The 13870-nt window shown below is 40.9% G+C and overlaps 1 protein-coding gene across 1 annotated transcript in view; it reads left to right on the forward strand.

Annotated features, from left to right (window-relative positions):
- The first annotated feature begins 669 nt into the window (after positions 1 to 669).
- RFX4 (regulatory factor X4) overlaps positions 670 to 13870 on the forward strand; it is a 79197-nt gene continuing 65996 nt past the window's right edge. The window contains exons 1-3 of the mRNA XM_009649476.2: positions 670 to 745; positions 2710 to 2796; positions 11019 to 11079. Of these exons, the coding sequence (XP_009647771.1) occupies positions 670 to 745; positions 2710 to 2796; positions 11019 to 11079 (224 nt within the window). The remainder of the gene's footprint in view (positions 746 to 2709; positions 2797 to 11018; positions 11080 to 13870) is intronic.

The raw sequence follows: 13870 nt of genomic DNA on the forward strand, positions 1-13870 counted from the left end.
AAAGACAAAGCCAGACTCAGGCTGCAGCGAGCTGAACTGGGGTGATTCAGGACCAAAGGAGTTGCAGCACATAATTAAACAGCAACTGCACCCTGTTCCAGAGACTTTATGTCTTGCAGTGTTAACTGCTTGCTTTACCAATGAAAAAGGGGTATATACGCAGTTATCGGAGACAGTACGTGAACAAGGACAGTGAAAACTGTTGTCAAGTGACACTTAAAAAGGGTTTTTTTCCTACTACTTAGGCAGGGAATGTGACTAAAGATGGCTGCTGCCAGTTCCCTGCTGCCGAGGGAAGAGGATGCATCCCAGCTTCCCAGCTCTCGGTGCAGGGAGGAAAAGAAAGGGCAGAGCTGGGCATCGGTCTTTCCTTGGCGCTAATGGCAGCCGCCTTTGCTTTTACTCCCTGCGGCTGGGCTCGGAGCCAAGGGAATTATATACAGCCATGGCTGTGTGCTGAAAGGAGGAGGAGGAGGTAGGGTAATTTTTCTCAAGGCTTCTTGCACCTCTCTCTGATGTTGTCCTCAGCAGCAAGTTTCTCTTCACCTCTTAGTGATCTGTGAGGATCCAAGCTTCTGTCCCCCAGCTCGCAGTACTAAAACAGGAGAGGAGAGACGCTATTAGCTCAGTTTTAGGGCAGTAAATCTGGCACAAAGCAGCCATCTCGTTATGTTGGCCTTTAGACAAGGAGGTGATACACCCCCACCCGATGCAGCTGAGCAGCATGAGAAGGGAAAGCCTCAAAGTTAGAGTCGCCGCAGGCTTGGGCATTAGTAACTGAGCAGGAGCTGAGTAGCCAGCACAGGCCTCGCTGGCAAGTTTTATGTTGTGGTGTCAGCAACCTTAAAGTGATTTTTATACAAGGCCGTGTTGAATTTGATGGGAGAAGAAATATCCTGAAAAATCTATTGACAACAGGAGTTATTTTTGCTGATTTTCAAAGTAGTATGTCAAAGGAGCAGGCTACAGGCAAGAGGCAGCGTGGTCTGTAGGCACAGGGCCATTTGATGGTGAATGAGGAAGATGCACACAGGGACATGCTTGTACCGATGAAGGCAGCACCGCAGCGTGTTGTTTACCGCGGGTGAATAGGCAGAGGGGAGGGGATGGCCTGGAGCTGCCACAACCTCTCTTGCACTACCTGAAAGATCAGCAGTACCTGCAGTCTCATGGCAGGGCCTGGAAATCAACTCTGAAGGGCTCTCAGCAGAACTTTCTGAAGTCCTACACAGATGTTGTTGCCTTTTTGTTTGTGTGGCAGCGCAGAGTGTGCGTACAGAGGAATATACACGAGTTTGTGCCACTTTCTGGGTTCAAAAAGCATTTTTTTTCTGCAGGATGTGTTTGGCCATGGCTATTTATTTGTTGGTGTCTAGTGCTGAAATGAAGTCATACCAGCTTCTACCTTCTATAAACCAGATGGGCAGCTTTCCCAAGATGTGGGGCTTCTGCTCTCCCTTCACGCCTGCCGCTGTGACAGGCTTCCCCTGGCTGGCAGACTGCTGCCTGCGCTGTGCTGGTGGCCCGATGTGCCTGGGGGGGTGGCTTATGGAAAGGAATCTGCAGCCATTTCCGTCTCTTTGAAGGTGTTTCTGGCCCTGGCAGCTTGCTGACAGCGAGGCCTGTTTTCCCCTTATTTCTCGTGCATCTCTTCACTCAGTGGGGTTGTTTCCTGTCGTAACTTCTGGGGTTACCTTGCAGCCTTCCCACCTGTCCCTTCTTTTTTTTGCTTTGACCACAGGGAGCTCTGTGAGCATAAGTTCATTTCTGCCAATGTGCATGCCCTTGAAAAATACTCTTACGAAGGAAGTCAGTTTATTGTAGCAATATCCAGGGACTCCAGGCAAACTCAAGGACTCTCATTTCATACTTTGTCCAAGGAAACACACAGGAAAGTGCAACTTTTGCCCTGAAGACCTGTAATGGTAAATTCTGCTGAGGCTGGTGCATCCTCTGAAGTCATCAGGGGTTGTATGTTACATCGTCCGGAAAGAGGAACAGCAGAGTCAAATCCATGTAATGCTGTACCTCGTCTGACTGGCGGGAGTAAATTGGAAGTGAGAAAGAGGGAGGACAGGAGCGGTCGAGTACCCATCGTTGAGTGACAAAGTTTCGAGTAGCTCAGTGGCTGCTGACTCGCTACGCTGGGCTTGTACCAGCACGGAAAAGATCTCAGTAGGGCTGGGGACTCCACCAGGGTAAAGGGGGTCATGGGACTGGAGTTCAGAGAGCACAGTTTGAGCCCTGCTGCAACAAAAATTCACGTGAATGATTGATTTTACACACATGAAGAGTTCTTTTAAAACCAGTGGAAATATTCGAGTACATAAGTCTTTGCCTAAGACTGAGACTTAGAAATTAATGCAATTTATGTGTTTCAATTGTCCACATGAGATGATTTTTTTTTTTTTAATGTATCATGTGATGTGGCGGGGGGGAGAATATCCTGAGGAGCTTTGTTATATGCGTGGAAGTGTTTCAGCCTCTGTCGTTGAAAAACAAACAAAAAATGAAACTAAAAAGCAACAATTATATTTGAAAGCAAGAAAGGATTTTCTTACTAAATAACCTCAGACTGAGCATGTTCTAACAGAAATGCTACAGAACACCATCTGTTGAAAACCGGTGCTTTATGTAGTTTTACATGTTGGAAGTTTATTTTTTATGCAAAGGCAAACACAAAAAAAGAGCATCTTTGTTCTCTTGCAGAGAGTTGGATTGAACGATGTCTCAATGAAAGTGAAAACAAACGTTATTCCAGTCACACCTCTCTGGGGAATGTTTCTAACGATGAAAGTAAGTAACTTGTCATTCATTTAAAATGAGTTTAATGTGTCCAAGTGCTAATTTCCTACTATATGTTGCTACATCGTGGTGATATTTTTAGTACTCTGTAGTTTGAAGAGTCAACTCACTTGACACATCCAATAGCTTTATTGTTGTTTTTTTTTTTTCCTGGAATATTTGCTATTTTGCATCATTTAAAAGGAAGTAATACTATTGATTAGTTAAAACAACCAGAAGAATTTCTGTGTCACTGAGTAAAGGTTGGATGACCTCTAAAATGAGCTGTTAGTATTAGCTCATGAGTAAAACCATCTGTTTTGCTTTTCACTGGCAAACATTGTGCGGTTGAAATACAGGAAAAATTGTACTGTTTTTTGATACTACTATACCAAATCATACATATAAAATCTTAATCAAACAATCATCAGATTAAAAAAACCCCACATATTAAATAATGATATTGCTTCCTTTTTAGTCATTGAGAGGGAACAATTATAAATCTAGCTGATTTCAAAATAGCTATTTTTTCTTATCTCTTCTAGTTATGGTAATTTTAGACCCTGATTTTTAACAACAGCAGGTAATTAAAAAGACCCCCAAATACCTTAAAATAACCTAATTGTTTCTTTTTAAAACTGCAAGACAATTTTTAGTTTACCATTTAGTTTTCCCTATTTATGCAATTTCTATTCTACTTAATTTGCCTAAGGCAAAATAGTTGTCATGTTAGTTTTCCTCTCTGTATTTCATGTTAGTCCATGTTACAGGATATTAATGCAGACTGAATTTTTTACTTCAGAAAGACTCACATTTTTATAATATTCAAGCACATGTTTAGAAAATGTATTTTTGATCACTTCTTGATTGCTGAATGTCCCTTCTACATTTTTTGCATTTTAAGAGGACTACTTTATTTTGATGTCAGTAAAATTGCATGCCTTGCAGCACAGTGTTTTATTTGTCGAGAGTTCTCATTTGAGGCAGTATCTCTTCTGAAGGAGAAAGGAGGTGTTAGGAACATGGTATTTATTCATGACTCCCAAGCTAGGGACAGTGGATGAGAATCCTTAAAGACAAACAGTAAAACTTGGACAGGTATTGGTTTTTTGGTTTTTAAAAAATTAAGGAATTAGAAATTAGTTTCTCTTTAAAAATAAAATTGTAGTGAATTGTAGTGAACACCAAAAAGCATCTGCTTGTTAATTTGCATCTTAGGAGAACCTGTAAGACTTACTTAAAAAATTCATTTCACTCTGATGCTACTGAGAAAGTGATGGAAAGAATCTGTAATGAATGAGATGTGACTTCAGACTCTTAATAGGTTCAAAATTCAGGATTCAACCTGTTGACTTCAGTGAGCTTTTTCTTAGACTCCCAGTTCAAGACAGTATTGTCAAGGTAATTATTTAGCTCCACTAGCTATATTAAAAAAAATTATAATGCCATAAGTATCCTTCTATCTTCTGTTCTAGATCTGTTACCCTAAATAGGTTGTAGCAAAACTAGCTGTAGTTTGTTTTATGTGCTTTCAGTTTAAAGGTCAGTGTGAGAAAACTTCCACATACCTAGGGACAGTAAGAAGTGGACCCATGTGGATTAGCAAGAGCAGGTATTTCAGACAATGGCACTGAGCAGATAGGATGGTTGTTCATTCTGTTTTCTGGTACTGGAATTAAGGGCCAAGTGATGATAATGAAAGGTGGCGAATTTAGAACTGATAAAACAAATATATAAATTTATCCCACAATTTGTGTGCAGAAGACATTGTTACAGTGTATAATGGAAACTGAAATGAGAGTGAGAACTGATTTCATCTCACTTCTTTCTTAATAGCCAGTTCTTACAGATGCTTCCTTTGCACTGATACCAGAATTTCTGCAGTGCAGATAAGAGAACTAATCCACCTGAAAAGTCATCCTTGTTTCGGGGGGTGAGGGGGAGGGGAGAGGAAGGAGTAGGACAGAAAAATAAGCCACTTACCCAGCAGCAAGACCAATAATCTGTGAAATCCGGAACAAACCAGAAGTTTCACCTTAGAAATCATTGTAGTATGTGCTCCTTTCCAGTCCTTGAGTTCTTTCTAACATTTCTCTAACAGTGCCCACCACACACCAATCGAGAGATTTCCAAACCATCGTGTCACTCTGTCCAGCCTCTGTCATACATTTACAAACAGCAGGAGGCAAAATGTTTTGAGAAAACTTATGTAACTCTATCTGAATTCTTCAGAACGGTGGTCAAATTGCTGTTGTCAATGGAGCTCCAGTTCTCATCTGCAGCCAAAAGAAGGCATCATCTATCTTTCTCTCGACTACTTAGGGTTTTTTGCCTCTAAATACATTGGGTAGCTGTTGGCTGTACTCTACAAGAGAAAATGTGGCTTTGGTGGTGTGGGGGTTTTTTTGTAGGTTTTTTTTTTTTTTTTTTGGCTTGCATCCAGTGAAGACTATGAGAATTTGCACTGTGAACTGATAAAGTTCTTACTCAGTATCATGCTTGCTCTTGTGACTTTTTTTTTTCCCCTGGATGTTTTTAGAGTTCATAGGGGTTTAGGACAAGAGTCATAGTTTTGCTGGTCTCCTTTTCTATAGTTGAAGTATGCTACAGAACCATACTTCAGGGCCCAGGGGTCCTTTGCAATCTTCTATTCTCATCGAGACACCTCCAGGCCTCTTGAACCTGCATGACATTGTGAAGGGAAGCAATGACTCTCAGCTATGGATTCCCATGCTCTCACTGCTTCTTGGGGCACTTCTTACCCTCTTGGAACCTTCTATGAACTCTCCCAAAACACAGCTTTTACACCCTTATATATAAAATTCTACATTTTATCTCAGTTTCCAATTTTTTAAACATTTTTCCTTCTACCATTTCCACACTCTACACGTTAGTCAAAAGATCCACAGGAAAAGGGAATGGTACAGCCTCATATCTAATAACTGGAAAACCCTCCACAACACTTTGTGTACTTCGCATTGAGCCAGATTCTCCAAATTGCAATAGGGGTCTGGAAGAATACAATTTAAGGATTATGAAAGCTGCAATGTCAGTTCCCTGGGGAAGGAGTCATGACATTACATGATGAAGTGGAAGGGTTTCTTGTCCAAATTTCTTTTGCATGTTTAGAGATGTGAATGTGTAGACAGTTCATATGAGATAAAAGATTCATATTACTTTTTGCATTTCAAAAGCAGTGTTCAAAATCCATGTTCAAACTGGCTGAAATGGGAGATTTATCCAATAGTTTCTTTTTTCCTTTTTTGTTTAAACTAAACGTCTTATTCTTCCATTGAAAAAAATCTTTAAAAAAGAGCTACTTGATTTCATCGAAATTTTCCTTGGGGAAAATTCTTTCTTTTTTCAATCACACCTACTCAATTAGAACTATGCTCTTGTGTTTCTTGGAGGATTTTAAAAAATACCACTATTTTAAAAGCATGGACTACATGCTAATGAGCCTAAGTCTTACTTATGGCTACATGTAAGTAAGAGATGAGGTAGCTTCTTACTGTCACTTAAGTTTAGCTAAGGGCAAGTCACCTTTGAGAACAGACAGAACCTGGACTGCAGGGGCTACAGAGGAAGAGTCTATTTCTCTGAAAGGTGTGGAGCTACCTGAACTAAGGGAAGGATTTTATCCATATAAAGCTACTAATAACATATTAGCTCCTCAGAGGTTCTCTGAGATACACAGAGGCAGCACTGGAAAGTACAGGACTCTTCTATTATGTCCACAATGGAAAGCAGAGCTTTAACTCCACTTTAATTATGACAAACAGACTAACATCAGTGTTTTAGGAAAAGGTGTACTAATGCAGGGTCTTCACTTCGTGGATGTTTCACTTACTGTGTTTAAGGCAGCATGCTTAAAGAGGTGCTGAGCATAGCTCCTATCGTCACCATGTCTTGCTCCAAGAAGCAAGAAATCCCTCAAGGTGGACCTAAAACCAGACAGCAGAGTTAGAGGATACGACTGAGAGTTCAGGGAAAGCCATGAACATATGCACAAGGTACAAACAGAATTCTACTCTGGTAGCTTTGAAACATAATTTTGAAAGGAGAAAGATGAAGCTGTTAGCAAAGAAACTGCCATAGAGTTTGGGAAGGAGAAGATTCTCTGATATCTCTGGGAACCAAGAAATACTATTTTTCTAGTACACTGATGATCCAGGTTTGAATATTTTTGAAGGCTCTTCTGTGCTGAGAGTTTTACTGTCTAAGCTATTACCTGCTTTCAGCTTGGGATGAGTACCAGGTTTCCCACCTAACCAGGTACCTTTTCTTGGAACGCTGGTGGTCCTCCTACTGGCAGTGGAGCAAACTCATGAGATCTGCTCCTAGCAAACATTTCTCCTTGAGGTGCTGTGCAGCTCCCATATGTGCAAATACCTGCAGCTGTGTGTGTATCAGGAGCAGGGTTTCTCCTCGTGACTTCAAGTCCCTTTGTGTTTGTCACAGAAGAATCTTCAGCTCAGTTCTTTGACAGTGCCTTGAAGCAAGACTTTTTCAGTGTCTGTATTTCCTTTCTTTACAAAATAGACTGGATTTTAAAAGTATTGAATTTAAAAAGGTAGGTGTTCAGTTTAATCTACAGTGTTGTTGGGGACTGATAAAATGACAGGCCAAAAAGTAAGGGAAAAGAGCATTCCTTACCTCTTTCATGCTGTATAAATGGCTCTGCGATCAGACCTGAGTCAGGAGTTACACAAAACATTCCCTACTCAATAGGGAAGCCATTAAGTGTCTTGCTACCAACTAAAATACAAGGAATAGGGATAATTATTTTATTTTTTTCTGCTAGTCAATTATCTGATTATATTGTTAAAAGTGCTAGTAAAAGTAATACTGAAAGTTTGTATTTCTAGGACCCCTCCATTCCTATACCATGTGCAATTCTTTCCATCTATCTAACCCAAAAGTGAAAGTTTTCTGAAAATAAATATTTTAACAAACACCTGGGGAAAATGAGAAACATTTTGGCTGACAGCTGATCCAAAGTTCTGTTTTCTTGTACAGAGACTTGATTTTGGGGGAGACAAGCACTAACTCTCTTGAGAAATGTAGTTTTGTTGAAAATTCAATTGTTCAATGGGTAATATTTTGATGGAAAATGGTGTTTAAAGAATTTTTTTTAATAAGTTCAAAGTCTATCATTCTCCTTCTTGGTTTTAAGGGAGAATTAGTGGAAAATGCTAAGAGTCTTGAAGAAGGATCCCCAGGAAGCAGACATACCTGCAATTTAAATTGAAGTCTATGATCTTATTGTTAGTTTGTATTGTTAAAACAAATCCTTACATGGAAGGAGCTGAATATGGCTGGCTTGTAGTGTGTCTGAGGGCAGGTTAGGGTAAAGCACATGCTCACAGGTGCTCACTCTTAATGCAAGAGAAAAACAGTAGGGGTAAGGATGGAAGGGATGTAAGGACTCTAATATTGTACAATTTAGATACTGGCTTGGTCTGACGGAGTGCCACATACCCAGGGGAAAATTAAGTCTAGTTAGCAGAGGTGAGCGCCATCTAATAACAGACCTTTGAATACCAGACACTTTAAATCAAGAAAGGATAAAAAGTTTTATTCTGGGGAAGGGGGAGTAGTACCTCTTGGTTCCACAGGCAGAGATTTAGGATTTCTGCACCCAAGTTAGATGAGGGATTATTTAGATCAGTGGCTTTCAGCCTTTCCAACTTGCATCCCCCTAGCAATTTCCAGCGAGGTAGAAACCAACTGCATACTGAACTTAAACCAGTGGATGGTAGGCTTTGACAACGACACAGAAAATACTGGTTAAGAAAATGGTTGACTTTCACCTGGGAAGCAGTAACCTTAATTTGAACAAGCAGAACAGTGGGGCACAGGAGGAGGACTGGGCCTCCACTTGCTGCTGATACCTAAAGGCGGGAGCTTTGGTGGTCATACCTTGCTGTGGTTGTACCTCGCAGGGAGACCCTCCCCGTGACAGCGAAGGCCTGAATCCCTGTGGTCGGCAGAAAGGCACGGCAGCGCCCGGTGCTGTGGGCCCCTGTTGGCGAGGCCTGCGCGCCCCTGTGACTGCCAGCTGTAATTTTCATTACTACAGCGGGGAGAACTCCCTGCCCTGGTCAGCACTTTACCCCCTGCAACACTTTGCTGAGACGTACCGTTTATAAGTACCATTTATAAGACGTACCTTTAAGTCCTCTTTCACTTTTACCTCAGGAATGGTTGGGAGGCCACCGGCTGCTGGACACCCACAGGGCCTTGGCAGGCTAGGCCAGCCTGCTCCTGGGCAAAGGAAGCTGCAGCAGCCTCTGTGCCCCAGGCCGCTGCCATAACTCCCTCTCAGCCCCGCTCCCTAATTTTTCCCTGGCCGGGACGATGGGGAAGCCACAGCAGGATGCAGGGCCGGAAGGGGCTCTGGTCAGGCTGCCTGCCTCCTGCCTCTCCAGGGGGAACACAGGGCCTTCCCTGCAGGAGCTCGCTTGCCCTCCCAGCAGGCGCTCTCCTACCTCTGAGCTGGGCTCCCTCATCCTGTTGCTTAGAAAACTGTGAATCCCAGCCCAGAAGGCTCTTCCCACCTCAGAGGAGGGCAGACATGGCCGCCTCCTCCTCCCCAGGGAAGGCGGGAGTCTGGCGTACTCTTAGGGTGTCTGTGCTGGCAGTTAAGGGTAAAAAGGGCAAGAGAGTCGGTGTTGTGAGAGGGGATGGCCCTGGCTATTTTATCCACCCGGTGGTTTAAATCCTTGCTGCTTGGCTCTACCTCCCACTACGGAGAAGGCGGTTGTCCCGCTGCCGGTGAGGCCAGGGGCTGGGGGTGCGTGTCAGGGGGCGGGCGCCACGCCCGCATTCAAGCCCCGTGTGCCGACGAAGGTTTGTTGCATGCCGACCGTTTGTTTAGGAAAAACAAATGAAAAACACAATTTAAAAGTGATTTGAAATGTGTATGTTGGTCCTATGCGCTGAATAAAAGCAGGCCCCTGAAAGGCAGGGAAGGAGTGTGCGGTCCAATAATTAGAGGCCCATTGTCATGCAGATGCAGAAGAGGGGCTGCTCGCAGTGTCTGCTGGTAACTGTAAATCTGGATTTTCCTGACGTTCAGGGGACCGGCCTCACACGCTAAAGGATGTTCGGTTAACAGAACTAGCCCTATATGTAACAGAATAAATATTGTGGTGCGAGGGCTGAAGACAATGTTTTCAAAAGTGGGGTTTTATTTGTGTGCGCTGGTTCTCGGGACTGCACAAAAGGCCTCCCAACGGGATCTGAAGTTCAGAGGAGATAGCCCGGCTCCCTTAAGATTCAGCGTCCTAAAGGCTCACTTAAATAACTTCTGAAAGTTAATTGGATGAAGAAATGAAACTTGCAGCATGGTGTACAGGCACAGTCGTTTACCTTGTGCCTTCTACGCTTAATGCTTTCAACAGGGACAAGGCCGTGAAAATATCAAACTGTGTTTGATACAACAGCGTTTCCCAAAGAATACCCTTCTGGAGATGCTGATGGTGCTTCATTTAGGAATGTTTTATATGTGTCACAAATGACAATTTAATAGGAGTTATTCTAGACATACGTTTAAATTTTTTCAAAGAGCTAATGTGAACTGGGAAATATTGAATATTTTAAACCAGTTTTGTTTTCATTCTCTTTTCCTTTATTCATCTTTTATTCAAATTTTTGGAAAGTCAGCAAATCAGAGTTACCTTGGAAACAGTTAATGAGGAATACTATCAGAAAAAATTATCTGAAAAGGAATAAAGTGTATTATAGAATGTTTTTAATTTCAGTTTTTCTTTTTCAGGATTAATCTTTGTAAATTTGTAAACATCTAGTATATATTATATGTTAGGACCACAACAGTGAATGAACCCCATTAAGTTAAATGCCTTAATGAATATAAAACTTGGGTAAAGCAACTGTTCCCTTAAAGGTGAAAGTGGTTTTATGTTCTGACATCCTGCTAAGAGGTCTAAGAGTCACTTTTTTTTTTTTTCATACAAACTTATCCTTTCCGCTGTCATTATCCCTATGCACTACTCTGCTCCTGCTGTCAGTGATGTTTGCAAGATTTATTGCCTTAAGCAATATCTACAGATGCTAACCTAGCATCATTATTTACATTTTCACAATTCAGCAAATGTTTTTGGAAAGCTTTGGCACTTGAGAACATTTTTGATCAGATAATTCCTTCCCAGTTTATAAATGCCTGAGTAATTCCTACCGAAATTACATAGTATTTTTTTGTTTCTTAACAGATGAGGAAAAAGAAAATAATAGAGCATCAAAACCACACTCAACTCCAGCTACACTGCAATGGTAAGATGCCTTTTTAAAAAAAAAAAAATCAAGAAAACTGTTAGTGTGTTTTCTTATCCTTTTTCCAACTGAAGTGAATAGAGGTGTTGGACATCTTATACAATTCTAAAGATACTTTCAGTGTATGTGTTTAATCTGCTCATTAGCATTCTGTACAGCATTTCTCAACGAATGTCTTACTCTTGCGGGATTTGTTTGAACATAGGAAACCTCTGATACAGTTTAGAATATCTACTTGGCATATTTCTTTGCCAGCTGGTGATTTGTCGTTTGTCATCGTTGTTATATTTATTACAAAAAGAAAACTAGTACCGGGATTTTTTTTTTTTTCAAGTTTCACATTTGTTTCAGTGTATGATGAAGGCCACTTTTACAAACTGTTTTATTGATGTGAGATCTCTGTAATTTAACATAGAAGGCAATGAAAGAAGAGAGAGAGTTTGAGGTTTGATTCATTTGCCAAAATCCCCTTGCAAATTTAGGGAGAGGAAAAAAGGAAGGGTAATTAAGAAGAGAGAAAGAGAGGATGGGGAGAAGAAAGTTTCTGAGTCAGTCTACTGTGCGATGAAAAATGAATGTGTTGTTCACTGTGATTTACAACAGTATTTTTGACTGCATGTTCTGTAACGTGACATCTACTTCTGACATCTCTTTCTATAGGTTATTTCTTAGACTTTTGTTGACTTTTCCCTTAATTTAGGTTTTTAATTCTGGTTTAGCTTTCTTAATATTGCAAGTGGTCAACCATCTTTCAGGAGGTTCCTTGTATCTGGCAGAACAGAGCTCTGTTACAGAGAAGCCTCGGAGCATGCTTATCTGAAAACCCATACTCCTTAGCTTGTTTCAAGTCTTTTAAAGAAAGGCCTTTACTTCACCTGTGAGTACTTCTCATAGTTTTCTGAATGAAAAGATAGATCACTGGCAAAAAATATGGGGTTTTAGCAAAACGTTAGCAAAATTATTATTCTGCTTCTGTCAGTCTCTTGGGAGATCTAACTCAACAAACAGCAAGGAATAATTCGTTCAGTGAATTTTACTCTTTTTCTCTGCCTATGAAATTCTGTGATTCTTTGAAATGTGCCTAAAGAGGTTTATAGATTATTTCATCTATATTTGCTCTTTAAAGTTGATCAGTTAGATTTTAGATTTAAGAAAAATCCCAACAAACCTCTGGGTTGATTTAGAATAGGTTGCTGCAAGTATTCAGTGTTCTGCCTTGAAGAAACTTGCAGACGCTTCCAGTGCAAGTACTGAGATGTGCAAATATAAATAAAGGCATTTCATTCTGAACTATTGCTTCTTTGTACCTATTTGTTTCACCAAAGTGCTGTTTTTCAGAAGCTCAGGAAAAGTGAATAAAGAAGGGGAGTGACTACAGACAGAGAGAAAATTGTTAAAATAATAGTGAAATGTCATAGATGTATTTTATTATTTTCTATTATTCACCCACAAAACTTCAACAGAGTTCAAACAGGATAACAAAGAACTATCTAGTTAAAATAAAATAGCAGGCAGGGCTTACCAATCCCAAATACAGAACAATATTTATTTTGCAGTAGAGTCAGTTAAGAGTCTTTTCCACAGGAGCAAATAACGTAGTAGCCAAGAAGTCAGAGTTAATTAGAACATGCCAATGATACTGTTCCCAACAGAAAACATGCAAATACTGTAAACAATCTTCTGCCAAATACTTTCAGGCTTCCTCAGTCATAAAGGTTAGTAAATCCCTAAACTCCTGGGATATTGAGCCCTGCTGGAATGCAGCATGCACGCTAATGCTCATTCAACAGTGCTGTAGAATCCTAGAATTTTGATTCTGAAAAGGCTGCTTACCTCATCTTCCCTTCCCCCTTGCTAGTATACTGACTTGGTACCTGTCTGTCGTGTTATGTTTCTTACACATTTATGCAGGTCAGATAGTCTCCACTTTGAGTCTTTTGGAGCATCTGCAATTTCCTTCGTTCAATTTTCCACCCAAAAATACACGAGGGAACAGAAAGCAAAGAAGTTTTCCAGTTTAATTTCTTTAGCTGGTGTCAAACTGAATTATACAATTGGCTCATTAATTAATAGGCCTGTAGGTAAAAGTTTTCCAGCTTAGCAGCCATACTATAGGACAGTTTTCTGGTGGTTTCCATATGCTTTTCAGCCTATGTACTACAGCTTTGAATTGGTATTGCCTGGAGAAATTGTGCTATCAGGTTTGATACACTAAATAAAATTACAGGCTCAAAAGCTGCGGTCAAAGTGCTAAAGTAGTAAGCTTGCTTTATGTGAAGATGTGGAGTTTCCATTGTTCTCAAAAAGAAGACACATCAGCATCAGGTTATTGATGCTAGCAACCCATGGGTCAGTAAACTATCACGATCAGCACTGTACACTCTGAGTGCTTCCTGCAGATTGCACTTTACATGTTTGAGAGTTTTGCCTGCTTAGTCCTCAGACCAAGTTTTTGCACAGTGAAGAAAGACAAAAGAATAAATTGACTTGAATATGCCCTGGGTAAGCATGGGTCCTATCCTCCTACTGGAATCTTTGGGCCAGATTCAAGTGATGGAAGTGGTGGGGTAAATTATTGACCAGATTTCAGGATGAAGTGCCGAACTTGCCTTGTTCTGGCAAACCCACGATGGTCTGCAGTGTCTGGGGTCTGCCAAGTTAAAGCTGGCCATGTTTTTACTGTTAGATGCTACTATCATTTACAGTTAATGAAGGCAAGAGTGTATTGGAAAACAAAACCAGAGGAAACATCAGTAGCAAGGAAAAAGAAGAGGAGGAAAGAGGTAGGGAA

Source organism: Egretta garzetta, unplaced genomic scaffold (genome assembly GCF_000687185.1).
Source record: "Egretta garzetta isolate BGI_Z169 unplaced genomic scaffold, ASM68718v1 scaffold782, whole genome shotgun sequence".
In the NCBI taxonomy this organism is placed as follows: domain Eukaryota; kingdom Metazoa; phylum Chordata; class Aves; order Pelecaniformes; family Ardeidae; genus Egretta; species Egretta garzetta.